The sequence below is a fragment of the Varanus komodoensis genome, unplaced genomic scaffold (genome assembly GCF_004798865.1).
Source record: "Varanus komodoensis strain SLA01 unplaced genomic scaffold, ASM479886v1 scaffold11, whole genome shotgun sequence".
NCBI lineage: Eukaryota > Metazoa > Chordata > Lepidosauria > Squamata > Varanidae > Varanus > Varanus komodoensis.
Window position 1 is genome coordinate 18,096,403 of NW_025335317.1, and position 19,624 is coordinate 18,116,026.

The following is a 19,624-nucleotide window of genomic DNA, read 5'->3' on the forward strand; positions in this document are numbered from 1 at the left end:
TGGCATTCTGAACCAAATTCCTCCATCTATCTACCATGAGGGACTGCTGTTTGCTTTTTGCCAGTGCTTGAAAATAAACAGGAGATTCTCTTTCCATGAGGAGTGATTTGAAGCAGTTCCCAGTTGTGTTCTGGTTGCATTTCAAAACACGGTACTGAGAGTCAATGCAAAATGGCCTAAGGGCACTGAGGAATGAAAAACCAGGGCTACAAATACCTGAACAAATGCAGAGAGGCATGACAAACCCTCTGTTCTTCCTGTACCTTCCTCTAATACCAGGAGGGAAATTGTCCTTGCATTTTCAGATTCCGGTTAACTCAGGTTCCTTGGCATACAGCCTTATAAGTCACCATAGGCACTTGCTAGAAATATGTATTAGATTCTTATTGCTTAATGACACCCTTGTTTTACTCAGCCTTGTTCCACAATCTCCCTTTTTAAAAATAGCTGCTGATCATTCTTCTCAACTGGAATCTATTTGCCTTATCTGTTTTAACTTCTGTTTAGGGAGGATGAATTTAACAGCAGTACCTTGTTTTGTTGTTTGTTTAAAACCTTTTAAGACTGTCCCTTAACAAAGTCTCAGGAAGGTTTAACAGTAAGGCAAAAAATAAAATAAAACACAAAATACAACACAGCATCCTAATTAAATTCTGACAATAAAACTGCTTTAAAAAACAGTCAAACCTTAAAATATTGGGAAAATAAAAAGGGTTTTAGCCTGGCACCAAAAAGAATACAGCAATGGGGCCAGGGTAACCTCTCTGGGGAGGGTATTTCACAGTCCCTCTCTAGGTAACCACCCTCCTAATCTCCTTCAAGGAGGGCTCCCGGAGAAGGACCTCTGATCCAGATCTTAAGGAGTGGGCAGGCATATATGGAAGGAGATACTTCTTCAGGGAACCAGGTCCTAAGCCTTTTAGGGCTTTATAGGTCATCACCAGCACCTTAAATTGGACACAGACTTCAACTGGCAGCCAGTGTAGATGGTAGAGAACCGGCATTATATGTGAATACCTACTGGTCCCCATGGCTCTGCCATGGTGCAGAGCCACAATCCCCTGGCACCACCTTCTGGAATCAGCCAGCCAAGTAGGAGTGGAACCACTGCAAAGCGGTGCCTCTAACTCCCAACCTGGCCAGCCTATCCAGAAGGCTACCATGGTCAATGGTATTGAAAGCCACTGAGAGGTCCAGGAGAACCAACAGGGACACACTCCCCCTGTCCCTCTCCCCGCACAGGTGCTCATACAGGGCAACCAAGGCAGTCTCCATCCCATAACCAGGCCTGAAACCAGACTGAAATGGATCCAGATGGTCAGTTTCCTCCAAGAGAACTTGGAGTTGTCCCGCCACCGCCTGCTTGAGCACCACGCCCAAGAATGGGATGTTAGCCACCGGTCTATTATTGAAGGCCATCTCTGGGTCCAGGTTCACCTCTTCAGGATGGGCCTGATCACCACCTCCTTCAAGGGGGCGGGGTCCCAACCCTCCCTCAGAGAGGTGTTAACTCCCTCCTGGACCCAGGTATACACCCCATCCTTGGCTTTGATGAGTATCCATGAAGGGCAAGGGTTGAGCAAACAAGTTCTAAAAATAAAGAGAAAATAAAGGCACATACAACCTCTTTGGATCCAATTTGACAATTTGAGAAACTCCTGGGCACCACCACAACATGGCTGTCATGAGAAACATGACTTGTCACTAGTGTATTGACAAGCAAGTAGCCCAAAAGGTTGACTGCAAGGCAGAGAAGGGGCTGAGCCCCAACATACTAACACAACTCCTCTGGGCTGCACGGTTTCCGCACCAACAGAAATCTATTTCACAGAAGGCAAACCCTTTCTTCCCTGCCACCCCTGCAAGCATTCAGGATCCAGGATCCATCAGGATCCATCCATCCTGCATACTGTCATGTCCTGCCATTCTTCTCTCTGCAAACATACAGAAACTCACAGTTACTGTTTTTCAAGATGCTTATAAAATCCCTTTCTTTCACCTCTTTCTCACATACATGCAGTCCTCATCCATTCGGGTAGCTCTTCACTGGCTCCTCCAATGACAGCTGACTTCCTCTTGCTCTCCCTCTCTGTTTCCCGACAAGCTGACATGCTGCTGCCTTCCAAGCCCCCTCCCCGGCCCCACTGTTTCATTTAACTGCCTGTCCTGTGTGCACATTCCGTCAGTTCTCGGGGGCATGCTGGGAGGGAGCCTGCTCATCCTGGTGAAACTGACAACTCATGCTCTGAAGTTGGGACTGTTTTTGAAATGGTTCAAACCGCAGCTGCAGTCCAAGGTCTTGAGATTCTGCAGGAAAGAGATTTGGGGGAGATTCGCACAAGGGCAGACAAAGGGACCAGTCTCCTTGGCAGTGGAAATGGAGAGGCACTGGATCCTCCTGAGGCGGGCGATACTGACATGGGTAGTTTCTCTGATGGGGAACTACTGCAAGGGTAATTAGGCAAATCATGCAATACATGTGCAGGCGAGGGGGAGGTAGGGCACAGAAGCCACCATGGTTTTTCTCCTGGGATCATGCGAACCTCATCACAGGACATCATCATCGAAGAGAAGTCCAAATAGGTACACAGTCGGCAGAGCGGAGGTGTGCCTGCTTTCACAGTGCTCCTCCCTCGAGGGAGAGATGCAGAAGGGTTCATAAAGAGAGTTTTGGCGAATACATGTCAGAAAGGGCAAAACATTTCATTTTCTCAAGGACTTCTCAGGGACTTGCACATAACAGTAAAGATTATTAGCAAAGAAATAATTGCTTGGAAGAAGCAGCACGATTCATGACAGCACCTTTAACTACCTGCTCCAGCTTCCCAGAGAGAAGTGGCAGTCTCCCCCTCCTTTTCCTGGCAACAGGAAAGTATCAGCCTATAAGCACCTGCCACCTTCATTTTAAAGGGTTCTGGTCCCCATGCATGGCTTAGAGACATTCATGGGAAATGCAGATGGCAGCAACTGGAGGTTCTCACTTTAATTTGAACCAATCCCATTTTTCACGAAGACCATTCGTTAATTTAAGAAAAAGAGAGAAAAGTAGTGGGGGGGCAGGTACTTCTGTGGGTGCCAAGAAAGGTGTCCAGGGGGTTTACTACTGCCTATGGGCTTTGCATTGCCTATCCCTGTTGTAAAACCATTACAATCATTTTAACAACTAAAAGAGTAATTACAATAATAAAACAGAATCCGGGATTTGTCATTGTCCTTAGCAAGACATACATATTTCCCTTGGCTACAAACCCAGCAAGGGAAGATATGCGCATGGACCACCACATTACCCCGGGACACATGATCAAAAATAGAAACCCGCAGCCCAGATAAAGGAGAAAACATGAAAAATGCATCACCAGCTTGTAATTTGGTCCCTATAGGTGGTTTTTTGGCACATTTTTGCCCTGCCATTTTGTACATTTCCTGGTATCTATGAAGTCCAATGAAAAGCCTAGAAGGCCCCATCTCTTTCTTCTAGATGAGATGGACAGCAAGAACAGAGAAGCCTGCTCCCAAAGCCAATCCAAATTGGAGGAACATCATCATCAGTACTCCTGCTGCCTCTGATTGGTCCTTCGGAGTGACTTTGGGGCCATAGATAATGGATAAAGTACTCAGGTACCCATTGCTGAATCCCAAGAGTACCGTGAAGACCATTGGGTAGAAATCCTGAGCAAAGACCACTCTTGAGATGTGTGTTCGAGGCTGAAAGTTGCAAAGCATGAATACTGGTATGAAGAAAGTTCTTAGGGCCACCATAGCAGGCAGCAACTTGCTTTTTGGTCCAGGGACCTTTATCCAGGCGGTAATCTGCCGTCCACACCAGTCAGCAAAATTGTACAGGAGGAAACTAGTGAGGGGTGTGAAGTACTTATCTGTCCACAAACTCCCTGAAATCTTGTTGACAGACTCTATGCTGGATGAGACTGCTGGGAAAATGATGATAGAGATGAAGTAGACATAGAAGACGCAGAAACCCAACATACCGGTCTTCTTCAGGATAGACCACACGGGAGGGATGCTGCCTATTTGGTTTCTGTTTGGTGGAAATTGGCTGGCATTGCCTGTTTTTGACTCCGCCTCCTCTGCGCAATCACTAGGAGAGGCACATGGTGGCAAGGTGCTGCACTTTTGCCTTCTAATATAATACCTGGAAAAAGAGAGGGCAGAAAGAAGCACTATCAGTCCAAACAAAGAAAAAGCAAAATGAAAAAGGTTATTGCCAAGTGGAGCCACAATATCTCATTAAAAGCTGACAAAGTTGGCAACAATGCCAGGGTGTCTTGCATGCATGTTCTGGCAAACTTCAGGGGCAGGTTTTGGCTGGACCGACAGCTCAGAGTCCAAGAATAAGATGTGTGCAGGGGAGCCGTCCTATCCTGGCAGACCTGCTCAGACTCTGAAAATGAGATGATGCTTGAAATGGACCCAGTTCCAGCTGTGGTCCAAAGCCCTGGGTACCTGCCTGTGCCTGCTATGGGAGAGATTAGCACCAGTGCGGCTGAGAGGCCCAATCAACCTGCCCGTGGGAATGAGGAAGAACAACATAATCTTGAGCCAGAAGATTTAGGGATTGGGAAGTTTATTGGATGGGGAACTCCAGCATCCTAAGGAGGTGGGCCTGATAGTCCATGGTCACAGTTGTAGGGTGGCCCAATCTCTACAGCACTTCTCCCCACAGGGGCAGATGCAGGATTCATAAGGATAGCTTTGGGTGAAGAATACCGCAGAGGGTTCAACATTTCGCTTTGTGTATGCTCAGGGATTAGTGTATGAAATAGAGACGTTTGGCAAAGAAGTGCTGGTGAGACTGTTACTGCTGGAAAGGAGAAACTCGGCTCGCAACGCAGGTGCTTGGTTCAGTCGCCAAAGGCATGTGTTGCATTTGTGTTGCACAGGTATGGTTCCAGGTTTAATCCTTGGCACCAGGTGAAGGACCTTGGGGAGCACAAGGAACCTCTGCCTGCGACTCTAGAGTGATACTTGTAAGACCAGTGCTGAGAATGTGCGTAAGGCAACCTCATCCATCACCTTTCTTTGTGTTGGCTGCACTTTGGCAATGTACCAACGAAAAGTGCAAAGAGTTCATTCGACACCCAACATATATCAGCAAAAATGCCATCAGCAAGAGAAAAGAGGATCAATGCATGTGGGAGGAACGGTACACTTACACACATGAATCACTTTCCATGATGTCCTACTTCATAGATCTGTCCATGTCTAAAGATTAAGACAATGAGGAGAGAACCTGTCCTAAGCCCACAAAACAGGAATGGGTCCAAAGGCTTTTAAGATACTGTCAAGTCAGGAAGAGGCTCGCCCTACTTGGGGTGAGGGTGGGCAGACAAAAACAGAACATTCTTGCGGAACCCAGAAGAGGTAAATAGTGACAATATTTTTCATAATGCAATATGACAAAACCACATTCAAAGACAATTGCATTTTCAGACTGCTGGAGAAGCTTCTGATTTATAAAAGCGTTATGACTAAAATAAATGTAGATCACTCTTTTGGTTGCATGAGCTGGTCATAACTGCAAGACTGTGCACTTTGTTGTGGAAAAAGCACACTTCTGTCAACCACTTTAGAGAACAGGAAACTGGTCTCTTAAGACCCAGCCCACAGCAGGCATAGTTTTGCACTGGCAGGGCCATTCAAATACTGAGAGAGCATACACCTATCTATTTGCTCCACCACGAGCTTGAAGAGATGATCTACACAGAGGCTCTGTGGTGGTCAGTGAGCAAGATGGGTCAATCCCCTTTAGCCATCTCTTTTTGACAGAGAAAAATGTCACAAACCATTGTGCACACAGGCGGCAATCCTATGGTACAGCGTATGTTAGCGCTGTGCGCATGGTGAGAGAAAAGAGCACATGCCTTTTAAGATGAACCTTTGTCTTTGCTTGCTCTAAGAGTTTATACTGCGTGAGTGAAATCCTTCTGAGGTCTTAAAAACTGAAGCTTGATTATTACCTTCAAATACTGGTATTTGTACGATTGCTAAACCCGTAAGATAAAGACAGCACTCTATGACTATCATCCATAGTTCTACAATGAATAATCTGATATGATACAGTTAGGACCAAAACAAGAGACCACAATCATAATCCCATGCATTGCTTTAAAAGTGAACTGTTAAATGCTTTCTATGCAGCTTAATCTTCAGGAATTCTATGTACAAAACTTTGATTGTACAGGACACTGTGGACTAACTTAATAAGCAGCCACTTTTAAGTAAGTTTCATACACAATTCTTACTCTCATACATAAAGGTCTTCTATGTTTTATCTTGAGAAAAAGACTATAGGACATAATCCTCTCCATGTTTAGACAGAAGGAAATCTTACAATTCCCAGCATTCCTCACCCAGCCATGCTAGCTAGAGAATGCTGGGAGTAATAGGATTTATTCAATTCCAAACATGCAAAGGATGGCATTACAAACAGCTCTTCAGATCATTATTTGATATTGTCAGTTTCATGGCTATCTCTTAAGGATGCTTTATGTAGTACAATTTCCCTGTGCTAATTCTCTATGCAAAACAGCAATCATCTATAACATTGAAACACATATTTAATAATTCTTTTTAAAGCATGGCACAATCTAACCAAAGTTAAACACTATTATGTTTCATTGATTTCAAAGGAAGAGTTCAATGTATTTTACACCTGATTTCAGCGAGAGAGGTGCAATGTACTCATTTCTAGTGGGGCTCTGTTCTTAAAGCATAATTTCTAATGCCTAAATGCTTTTCCAATACTATTATTTGTTTCAACTACTCTTTGCAAATGGTGACAATATATATTTGAAGCAGTAGTAGTTTCTCTCTTGCCTGATTAATTGTTGCACCAGAATAAGAGGTTTATTGTCCTAATACATTTTTAATTACAATTATTTTTATCCCATGTTACAGGATATAAATTCTTCTAGATAGTTTATGGGTAGCATCAGTGAAAATCCATTTATAAAAATCACAAAACATTAAGTCATCAAGAACTTTCCCTCCAAGACTGTGCATGATAGATGGACAGCAAAGCTGGAACAGGCCCTGCTGTTGTCTTTCTGCCCCCTGTACTTCTTTGTCGCATGAGAACAGAAAAGAAGTTGCCCTTTGCTAGCTATATAGGCCAAAAATGCAAACCAAGCATGCTCAAGGCTCCTTTGCTCAGTGGGACCTAAGGTTTCATGTACAAGTCTTCTTAAAAAGTACACCAGATGAAGTAGTTGGCAGTTTCACACAACAGCTAATGCCATATGTAGATGGAGGAGGAGATGTAAGCTGCCTTGAGCCCTTTGTAGGAAAAAGGCAGGATATAAATCAATCAATCAATCAATCAATATGAAAACACTTCGTATTTTGCGATTATTTAGAGCTTTTGAATTTTTGACTGACATCTCATGTAATTTCAGTAATCTCCAGAATAGTACTTTAAAGGAATGTCTGTCTTATTATTCCTATGTTACAGGTTTCCAGGAGAACTCAGAGATAGTAGCTTGGCAGGCTATCTAGACAGCTCACATCTGGAAGGCAAGGACGTACTGGAAATTCTGTGCGCTTCACATTCGATCAAGAGTTACCCATTTCCTAGATGACACATGGCCTCAAACATAATCTATGGCTCAAGTCCATACATTTCGCAGGCTACATTGCAATCCATGGATCCCCCCCCCCCCCCACACCTACAAAGAAAGCGTTTGACAGCATGCATACATTTGGAAATGCACAGCCCTGAAAAATGTGCACACTTTTTAATCAATGGGTGAAGAATGCAAACATTTCAATGATACACACAACTGATGTGCGTATTTGGGAAAATACACACACATTTTCATGTGAAAGGGGAAAAGATAGATTTCACTCTGATACATACACCAGATGGAACAAGCCTCAGAGTTTGACAGCTTTGGGGAACTTTGACAAACTCAAGTTTAGCTTGTATGTTGGGAGGCAGCCTCTGAACTCCGAACCTCCTAGCTCAGCCTCTTAACTGCTACCCTGCCTCTTAAGGTGACCCTGCACTGTGCCTTACCATTTAGCTGAGGAGCAGAGCTGAAACAGTCAAAAGCAGTTTTGTCACAGCCAGAGAAGGGTCTATTGCACAGGATGCTCCCTGCTAGACAACCGGTAATACAGGAGACTTCCCCTAAGGCTAGTGTCGCCACCTGATTCTTGGGTGATGGCTCACAAGCTCATTATTTCCAATTTGACTTACAGCAGAAAACATGCTAGGAAAGGCCTGGGTCACTTGTGGAAGAACTATGAGCCAAGTCAAATTGCAAACAAAGCCCCATTGACTCCAGGAAGGATCACAACAACAGTGTGAATATTGGATCCCAAGCAAACTCTGCCACAGGGCTCAGTTAGCTTGCTGGCTTCGGTGTTTAGGGTTAGAGGACCATTCTATCTGGAGGATTTCTGACACCACACCACAGAGCACACGTATTGCAGTAAATCCCCAGTTCCTGTCTGGGCTTTCGGTCAAAACAAGAAGCTCAGGGTGAAGAGAACAAATGGAGAATCAAGAGCCACAAAGCTCTAAGCAGAGATGCACTCTATATATTTTTCCCCAGGTAGGCGACCTCCATGGAAAGGCTCACAGCATCCTGAGCAAGATATTTTGGAGCGAAACCACCTGCAGAGCGTTGACCTCCTGGTCTAGCAGGGTTTACCTGGCATACTCCAGCTTGGGAAGGATCAAGTACATCCCAATGCACAGAATAATGAAGATGTCCACGGTCAGAAAGTAGGCCAGAGCACTGTCTGTAACTTCAGATGCTGCTGCCAGATCCACCACTGATGCCACAGCACTCACTGTTCCTCCCATGGCCTGTCCTGCATGAAAAGGAAGAATGGGGGTTGGGGAAGCGGGGGAAAGAGAACATAAGTCAACGAACGGTGAAATAAGCCCCAGCAAATGCTGGGTCAGGCAAAGGGACCCAGGCTGGGTCAGGCAAATGCTGGGTCAGGCAAAGGGACCCAAAGGGACCAGAGACTGACGTTCCAGCTGTATTTCTACTGCCTTGGTCTGATCTGCACAGATTCTATTTGCCTTCTGACATTTACTCTTCCTCGCTCCTCTTACGTTGTGCATGTGCGTTTGGCCCATCCCCGCTCTGTTTAAGCACATGGGGGGTCCTGTTGCAACATGCCCTGGCTTGAGCAGGGATAGCTTTCAGTTACTGACCAAACCACAAAAAGTTGCTAATTTCTGTATTTGAGCAATAACAGCAACATTAGTTTTGAATTATCGGATTAACAAGAAGTGTCTTGTAGAGAATGCTTCCTCAGCTGGAGCTCTCCAGGTATTTTAGACTTCCTCTCCCATCAGCTGCAGCAACATGGCCAATGATCAAGAATGTTGGGAGCTGTAATCCAAAACATGTGGGGTGTACCAGGCTGGGAAAGATTGGTGTAGGGGAAATTAGTGATTCAGAAGCAAGGAGGGGCTCATCACCTGGACAGCTGGCTCAGCCATATGGCAGGTTCCTTTTGAGAGCTGTAGTAATTTCAAAAGTGACTTTTGTGGCAGATTGGGGAAGCCATTCTTTGGAATGAAGGGTATCATTCATCTTGCTGGCTGTATCCCAGGTGGGTGGTTAGACAGCCTTCAGACTCTCATTGAAATCGTGAGAATTTCAACCATTTATGTATGACTTCATATGATCTTTTTTTTAAGAAAGCAACAACCAAAGAAATGACACTCTTGTCTATCATGCCGAAAGAGCACCCCAGGCTACAGGAGGTTTAATCTTAAGTGCTATGTTGGGAAACAGAACAAAATGTATAGGCAGAAGCCTTTGCACCATTTCTTGCAAATAACATTTCAGTAGTCGTATGGGCAAAGCCTTCACAGAAGTACGAGTTGAATGGGCGCACTGAGGTCACAGAGTCCAGCCAGTTTAAAGCAACCCTGACAGATACCTGTCCAGTTATTGCTTGGGATCTCTGCAACAACAGAGACCCAACCCCCCACCCCACCCCAAGGTGTTGGTTCCACTGATCTATCTGGTCTGCATGACATGCTAGGCTCACCACAAGTTATTTAACCTACAATGAGCCACAACTGATGCTGGGCATTTGTGTATCATCCACACCCAGTCTCTCGGGTTTATTCAAGGGCTATCCCTTACATAACCCTACAAAAATCCAAGGGTTATGTGATGGTTGTTTAACACTGAAGTAGTGCCTCAAGGACCGAGTTCAGACAACATGCTGCCACTGAGGACTGCATATTCGTAAAGGCGCTCACACATGCTCTGGCTCACTGTGGGTTCAAGAACCCATGAGCACGTCATATGAACAAAGTCACTGTCTGACAGGTCTGGATGCTGCTACCCCCACCTCAGCTCTACTCGGGTAGTTATTGGTGAGGACATGGTGAAAAGGTTTATGCTATACGGTGTGACTTATATCACACCATACTTATGGTGTATCAGCCCACAAAGTAAAAAAATAGGGTCCCATTTTGTGTAAAAGTTAAAAGGCTTCTATGAGGAGCAGTAGTGAAAACCTCCATGATGGGTCCAGCCCCAACCATGTTCTTTGCTGTGGACAAGAAATGAAAGACTGAAACCTCTGTATTGATTTTCACCTCCCTCTCTTTACCCTGCCTTACTTCTATCTCAAATAACATTTCCAATGACGCTTCCTAAACCTCGAGGGGCCTCATCATTCATAGCTGCGAAACTTGGAGCTCATCAGTTATGGAAATGAATGTTAATGCTGAATATAAAATGAGACAATGCAAAGTTTCATATTTTTTCTAAGATATAAACAAACATGGACCTGAATGCAGATTAAATATATATAAATAAAATCTCTGGTTCCTCAACAAAGATGCCACAAGATGAGACTTCTAAGGAGAATAAAAACCAACAAGGGGGTAATCTACATAAACTGTAAAGTCAGTTGATTTAATTTGCTGAGTTTTCTTTCAAACTTCCTCTTTAGAGCTCTCTGCGGTTCTTTGTTTTAAAAGTCAGCTTGTGCTAACATCACTGAGAGCTAATTCATTGTCATATGATTCCGTGCACCTAAAAGCTCACATCAAAAGGGAGCACAAACAAAATGAAAAGGAACCAGCAGCTGGAAAACCCCACGGTCCCCAGTATAGGCATCACAGGGAGTCCTAACCTGAAATCAATGCTTGTGAATTCCGCAGAGGAAAACATCCAGACAGGCCAAAGGCACTACTGCTGAAGATGGTGGCAGCACCGCTGATGACAACCACGCAAGCCATCGTGATAATGAAAAACCAGGACGTCCAGGCAGAGGTGTCCACTTTCACCAGCACTGTGATCACCAGGAAGACAGCCAACATGATAGCCAAGGAGGAGAGAATGCGCACGTTGACAGACACCCTGGAGAAGAAATGTAATGGCTGGCAAGTCATTTCCAAACTAGAGTCCCTCATTCTTTTGAGTCCTTGTAATCTTGACTGAAATGGAGTGTTACTGTGCAGGAGTGGCACAATTGGCACAACACAAAAGGGCACAGACTTATTTGTTTGTTTAAGCTTTTGTATACCATTCATTTAGCAACAGGGTTCTCAGAATGATGTACAATAAAGCCAAGTAAAACAATATCAACAGTCAATATAAAGCCAAGTAAAACAATATCAAACAACGGACAATATCAACAGTCAATTTGATGTCAAATGTATCTGTCACAGAACTTCTGACCAAGCAACAAAATTCAGGCAACATAAACTATGATTAAAATAACATAAATACAGTACAATAATGTAACAACTCATCCACATGTACCAATAACAATATACGTAAAACCAATGTAAAACTGAATATTCATATTAACAATTAAAATAACAGGAGAATAAAAAGGCTTTGACTTGGCACTGAAATAAATATATAGTTGGTGCCAGGTATATCTCCCTGGGGAGCTGGTTCCACAATTGGGGCGCCATAGCTGACAAGGCCCTTCCCTTTGTGGCCTCTTTTTTTACTTGCAAAGGTGGCTCCCAGGGAAGGACTTCCATAGACTTGGATGAGGAACTGTTCTGACTCCAGAGGCAAGATGAAAATGAGAAAGCCTGCAGACCCCTAGAGTTACACAGTGGCTGGGCCTTGAGAGAAGGTTTCCTCTAACCTCTCCCAGTTTAAGAATCTACTGTGCTAAATGTACAGCTCTTAAGATCTTCATCATGGGAAAGACAGACAAGCAGTCATACCTAATGTCTACTAGTCTTTCGCTTGAACAAGTAAAGTCTCTTGAACAAGGCCATAGAAGACGGAATATTACACACAGGCATTGACTTTTATTATTTTAATTATGAAACACCTAATTATTACAGCACTGGAATGTGGCTGGCGTACAGGAAGTTAGCTCATCTTTCTAATGAACTGATGCTTCCTTACTTCCAGGCTGCTTCATAAAGGTGGGCAAAATTTGCCTCTTCCTCATTCCAAGTCTGATTTTACATAGCTTTACTATGTCTGAATTACCAAAAATAAAAGAAAAGAGGTGGAAGGGGAATATGACATTTTCTCCTAGGTTTTCACAAGGCCTTACTACAGCATTGCCTACAAGATCCCAAGTATGCCTGTGTTTCTTACAAAATTATGCTGAAGCAACAGACTTGGGTGTCTTTCCAGAAGCTGTGTAGCTAGAGATATGGAACCAACACATGTGATATGCAGTACCGATGCTTTAGGGAACAAAGAATCACAAATATAGAATAGGAGACAAAACGGGTGCAGGTTCAGAGAAAGATCAACAGCAACCCAAATAGTTTATGTTATGTTAGATGTCAAGTGCACAGATTCTATTTCTTTCATCAAGTGATTCAATTTCAATCTTGAAATTCAGTCAAGCTGGAAATGCCCATTTCGAGAAGAAATCACAGCAGCAACAGGCAGCAACAGGAATGGTATCTGGTTGGGGAATACGGCAGACTGGGGAAAAGCAGCCACATACTTATCACACCATACAATAATTAGCTGCCGGAACAGGAAAGTTACTTATTATAGATGCAAAGTCTTGCTCCACTCCTCTGAAGCACAAAGTGCAGAAAAGGAGAAAGAGAAAGAAAACGGCCAGGATCTAGCAATCAGAGGATATTTGGCTTCTCCATCAGGGATAAGACCCTGGCTTAAATGTTGCTTTGTGATATACATCCTCCTCTATGGAACTCAAGACAAGATGTACTTTATGCCACCTATCTATGCAACAAAGAAATATTGCCTGCCCAGCTCAGGGACTTCTGACAAATGCAACCTGTTTGCAACAAGATATTTTCAGAGAGCCACAATAAGCAAACAAAATGGATTTCTACTGGGCAAACTGGAACACCAGCGGATGTTTCATTTCTTGCACACGTAAACACTCCGGTGCTGCTCTGTTTCCTCCATGTTCCCTTTCCCCTAAATGCCACCTTTGCCCATGCAGAAATGAAAACCCATTTCAAAAGCATCATCATATTTGAGCTGCCACTGATGTTCTTAACAAAGGTGGAGCACAGGGTAGTCATAAGTTACCCTCTGGAGGCAGCTGAACTACAGGGAACCGATTTGCTTGGGAGTTTCCATAACTGCAAGCCTGCCTCATGTGTATTTATGATGCAGAAAACTTAGCATAATAAAACACTTATTGATTATGGATGTGCCACTCAGCAGAATCAACAATGTGCCAAAGATAAATGAAAGCTACATTTAAAATGTAATGCATTAAGCACATAATGGGTTTTGTGAAATGGATTTCCAACCTGAAGAATATATAAGAAGCACAGGCATGGCTCTCTCTGGGTCTCCTCCCTTTGCCTTCTGCTCCTTTCTCTATTCTAACTGCATAATTGGGGGTGGGAGGGAGAACTCATTTTCAGTTTTAGGAATTCTACAAATAAGGGCAGTAGCCGTAATGGAGAATATTGGGGCATTTAGAAGAAGAGAGCGCCATTTAAGCAAATGAGGATCATCCTGAAGATGCAGCCTTAAAACTGGAGCAGTTACATGGTACCCATTTTGGGATTTTCAGGGAGATTTCCATAGCTTCACTTGCTAAAGCAGGGAAAAAATAGGAAGATGAAAAGCATCAGCATGCCTTGAAACATCACAGGCACAGAAACTCAGAAGCTATAGTTCCTGCCCAGCAGGGAGTCAAGGAGCTGCATTGCTGGAGTTCTCCTGCAAAGATTTCCACCCAGGAGGCAAGAAGCAATACTGCCTTGTTTCTCCAGTTCTCTTTGTAGGGGGCAAGGGATATAAAAGAAGACGATTCCTCAGTGCCCTGCCAAATCCTGCTCTCAATTTACCAGACACACACAGAACAGAAAGCGTCTGCATGCAAGACAAAGAATTCTGTGGACCGAAAGGGACCATAAGGAAGTGGCTGCTTAGAGCTGGAAACCAGCTTAGGTGGGGGAATGCTAGCTTTTAAGTTAGAAAAGGATGATGAAAACCTTAAACCTTTATATGTGAGCCTATATAATAATAACAACAACAGTGATGGTAAAAATAATGATCCCCTCTACCCACTTTTAAGCAGACAAGCAAATGACTTTGGGATGACAACCCTGTGGTAACTTGGGTGTTTACAACATCCTGACACATGGCAGGGAGCAATTTTATCTTACATGAGATCTGGATGTGCAATAAGGAACAGAGGTAGAATATGTCACAACGGTCAACTGTATGAGCTCACTGTTGCATATTTCATGCATATCTGCTAACAGTAAGAGGCCACTACATTACACTAGCCCATGTTACTCTGGTTTCCCCTTGGTACTCGATGACTGGGTCTTCTGCCCAAGAACCCCCACCCAGAATGCTCATGTTTGTGTTCTTGTTGGGATCAGATCTTCAGAATGTGCAGATGGGCAAATCTACCTATCCAAAATGTGTGGTCAAAGTTCTGGATGATGTCTTCTATCAAATATGGAAGACACTGACAAAGTGATAGTTCAGTTTGTTGCTTTGCTTCTCATTTGACTGCTGTTAAATGGTGAATCGTCAAGTGAAAATTGTCCAAAAAATGTCAAATTTCTGACAGTGCTAATCAGGGGTTTTGACAGGAACATATTCATCCATGAAAGACTAGAAGATCCTTCTGTGAAGGGCGTGATCTACATGCCACATTTTTCACCAGCGAGTATCCCTTGTGGTTTTGTTTCTCATTTGACAGATTTCTGTTTGACAGCTGTCAAATGAGAAACACAGCACCTAATTAAACTATTTGAATCCTTGTTTTGTTAATGTCCATGAATGGTGCCTCTTGAACTTTGACAGGAGGCATCTACCAGGACATTAATAAAGCAAGGCTGCACATTTTGAATAGGAGTCATGCGCAAGTCCAAAAAGTCAGCAAAACTTTTTTAAAGAGTTAAAAAAGCCCTCAGGTTCAGTTAAAAATGGGCATCAAATCAAGGCTACTGCTTGGGACTTTCAAGAGGCTGTCACTGTCAGTCATTTTGGAGACTACACAATGTGTATTCTGGGGCAGGGGATGCAGGAAAGGAGTAATGGAGGAAAAGCACAGCAACCGCCGAAGGGGTTGCAGCCACAGTGGGGAGAAGAGGAAAGATGAGTTGTTAAACTGTTCCCTAGGAGAAAGGAGTTGGCAAAAAACCTTCCATGAGCCCAATCGTTTTTCAGGTGTACTGTGAGTTGTTTCACCAACAACTATACTGTGTTGCTTATAGGCAGAGTAGGCTGCCATGTTATGTGACTGCACCTTTGTTGCCTCTTTGATTAGCACACAGAGCCAAATTGCTCAGCTTTATTCTTCCCTTCTTGAATCGGGCCTTTACCAGACTTCCTCTTTTCCTACATTAGACTGTGGGAATATCTACTTCAGTCTACTTGCCTAAACGAAATTGCAAAACTTTGAAAATCTGTTACTCCCCTGACTATGCAGTTGGTCCAATAAGGTGTCACATCTGAACAACCTGTCTTGGTTTAGAATTAAATGAAAGTGAAAGCAGACATGGTCATCTTGAGAAGTTTTGCTGCAAAGGATTCTCTCCATTTGCCCATCAAGTGTTTTTAGTTTAAGTTCAGGCCCACTGCTGTGCTAAGCTGCAGGCAGGAACAAGAAGTGGTGTGACCAGAGCTACAGAGAAAGGGGGAAAATGGCAGTGACTAATGCTGTCTCACTTACTTGTTAACTAGCAGGAAGTTCCCAATCAAGCACAGCACAGAAGGCACAGTAGAAGCCACAGAAATGTAGCTTTCAAAGAAGTCCTAGAAAAAAATAGTAAGTGTCAAAAAGGGGGTTTGAAAGCTGCAGAAAGAATAATGGCATGTCATGACCCGTCCCTGAGTCTCTCAGTCAGAAATCACAGACACCAAGATGCAGTATCCCAGAGTCATGGCATTCTGGGATTCTGAAGCTCATTGGCCTGCAGATTTTAAACATATTGCACTCCATTTGTTTAATGGTGAAACATACAGCCCATTATCAACCCTTGCTGCATTACCAGCCCTTCCAGAAATGTGCAAGGTATATTGAGTGACATTTTCTCAGTTCTAATGAAACAATGTAAAAGTACAAGAGAAGGAAGGAGGGGAGGGGGCTACGTTTTCCCTCCCCCTTATCCTTCCTGAATTCCAATAGCAGCCCACATATCCCCATGTGGACTCTAAAATCTACAATGTCCATAGAAGAAAATCACCAGTATGTAGGGAAGGTTTATAATTGGGTACTTAAGCCATTCACCTGGAAGGAGCAATAATTGCTCCAGGGGAACACCAAAGGGGCATTTTATGCCCATGACTCTGCAGGAGAGCAAAAATCAAACCACAGCATGTACAAAATCCAGCCTTCTGAGAATTTCAGAGCCAAATTGCATGTTAATCTTAATGCATAGCTTGTAGCTGTGTCTTCTCTTAACTTAATTACAGCTGCTGGGGAGCTGGGATTATCACTGGGAATGCAACACACAAGAAACCTTATCCTTTCTCTCCCCAGCTGAGACCCCCACTGCCACCCCAAACACCCCATGGCATGGCTACAAGCCTTGGGTTAACAGCTGGGGGAAGGCCATGTCTGGACAAGGGAGATCCCAGTATAACTCAGCGGGCTCCTAGAAGTGTGAGTTAAGAAACGCACACAGCTATACATTATGCATTAAGCTGAAATTCTTTGAACACCAGTGTGCCTGGACTCGTGTATTCCTGCAAGAGCAACGTGTAGCACACCAGAGGCCTATTTACAAAAGGTTCCCTGCTTGACGGAGCAAGAGAGCTCTCATAGACTGTGTGGTGGTGCCACGTTGCTTCTCTTTTCAGAAATTACTAGCATAAGGTACATGTGGATGAAGCTACGTCACTTTTATGGGCAAGTAACTTGTGAGTCAGCAACACAGCAAAGCAAGCCCATTCTCTGGGTCTTGTTTCTTAATTCTCCCCAACTTATTTATTTATTAAAAGATTTTCTATCCCGTCCCCTACATAACGTCTCGGATGACTTACAATAAATAAATAGAATAGAACAGCCCCACAGCATCTGACCATGATATACTAAAACCCCAATTAAAATCAATTAAACATTAAAATAATGGGAAAATAAAAAGGGTTTTGCCCGATGCCAAAAAGAACATAACATCGATGCCAGGCAAACCTCTCTGGGGACCATATTCCAAGTCAGGGCACCACCACAGAGAAGGCCCTCTTCTAGGTACTCCCCCTCCTACTCGCCTTCAAGGACAGCTCCTGGAGTAGGGCCTCTGCCTCAGATCCCAAGGGACAGGAGGGCACATAGGCTATGGGATGTACTTCCCAGAGAGGTATGCCTGGCGCCAAGTTTATACTCTTTGGCACAGGCCAAAACCTTTTTATTTAAACAGTATTTTAAAATTTAACAGCTTTTAACCTTCAGTCGCTCTGTTTGTTTTGTGATTTGTTTTGTTCTGTTCTATTATTTATTGAAATTGCTGTTTTAATTGTTCTTTTAAACATTGTAAGCCGTCCTGAGATCTTGTATAATAGGATGGCCCGCAAAAGCTTTTATAAATAAATAAATATGGAAGAAGGCGCTCCTTCAGGTATCCCAGAGTCAAGCCATTTAGCACTTTATACGTCATAACCAGCACCTTAAATTGGGCCCGGACTTCAATTGGTAGCCAGTGTAACCGGTAGAGGGACGGTATTATATGTGAAAACCGGCCGGTCCCTGTTAACATCCTGGCAGCTCTATTCTGAACCAATTGAAGTATCTGGACCATCTTCGAGGGCAACTTCCCTTATTTCACATATAAAAACACAGGTACAGAAACACAGTAATAGCTTATCATCAAGTATGAGCTTCTGGGTACAAAAGTAACTGGAAAAGCCCCTCCCTTCCCATCTCAGCCCATTAAGCATTCAATAACAAGTATTCCAAATCAATGAAAAGTGAACTTCATAAGAAGACACTGATGGTGTATAGCATGTGTTTTGATCTGATCTGACCCATGTTGATGGCAACAATATTGAGCTAGGTGGACTCAGGGCCTTACTCTACTGAAGGCAGTTTCCTCTCTCTCTAGTTACAGCTCGATTAGCACAATATAATGATCTCTGTACACAGGTGACAATGCTGGATGCTTCAATCTGCATATATTTGTCTTCTCCAAATAGCAACACCAAAACAAAACTGAAAACTCCATTGGCCTTAGCAAAACATCTGTCCCGTGCTGCCAAGATGCTTTTGCAAAGCAGCTTTTTATTCAGCTTAAAGTCAGCAGCAGAAGCAGCTGGGCTCCTGCTGGGCTAAAAAAGCGGTTTGAGCCCCGGGTGACAGAGCAAGGCACTAGAGCGTTACCTGGATCACAGGGCATGAAATTAGCAGCAGCGAGCAGGTAGGAGCCAAGAATAGCTTGCAGTTGCAAGCTCATCCTCAGACAGTCAAGTCCCACTTCTCTCAAGCCTGTGCAGCGCCCGTGAATTCACCCTTTCTGCTGTTCACCTCTCACTCCCTAGCACCAAAGACCCTGGCAGCAGCTGAGTCCAGATGCAAGCTAGAAATTGTAACCACAACAATGAAACCACCCTCCTATCAGCTGCCCACATTCATAGTTCTTTTAGCCAAGTGTTGAACTCAACATTCCTATTTATTCATTTATTTTAGTGCTTGCAAGGAAAGGATTATGGTCACATCAAGCAGGCAATATGAACTAAAATAAAACATTGTGCAAGCTGCTCCTAGATTTCACCCACATCCTTTTAGCATATCCTTGCAAGTTGTGAGAACTAAACTCTTAAACAAAGGATGAGACTCTGACAACAAAATTCTGCATTGAAGACCACTTTTGGTTCTTGCACAGAACTGGGGAACACACAGAACCCTTAACATAAAACAGGCTTGAGGAGATCAAACGGCCCCATTTGCAGGGCAACCCAATCCTAGATTTAATTTGTATGAGGTGTAAGATACAAATGTGAGAGGAATCTGATGGTATGTGTGTGAAAATCCAAGGAGTCCTCCTGACTTAGGCCCATGGAGTTTGTTCCATCAAATCTCTGCTGGCACCAATCTTATCTGATACAAGTTGAACCAGCATGTATTTCCATTTTTAAAATGGGCCACAATTTGTGTAACTATTTTTAAAAAGCAGGGAAATTCCCAGCTTCCACTCTGCAATTTGCCCAAATTTGCACAAACTTTGCAGCAGAGGCCTGAATTTTGAACA

General features: G+C 43.6%; 1 protein-coding gene across 1 annotated transcript in view; it reads right to left on the bottom strand.

Annotated features, from left to right (window-relative positions):
* Nucleotides 1-19,624, bottom strand: part of CDH23 (cadherin related 23) — a 598,322-nt gene that overhangs the window by 556,983 nt on the left and 21,715 nt on the right. Inside the window, exons 3-6 of the mRNA XM_044420488.1 lie at nt 16,114-16,196; nt 11,137-11,363; nt 8,673-8,835; nt 3,987-4,150 (exon numbers count right to left, since the gene is read on the bottom strand). Coding sequence (XP_044276423.1) covers nt 3,987-4,150; nt 8,673-8,835; nt 11,137-11,363; nt 16,114-16,196 — 637 coding nt within the window. The remainder of the gene's footprint in view (nt 1-3,986; nt 4,151-8,672; nt 8,836-11,136; nt 11,364-16,113; nt 16,197-19,624) is intronic.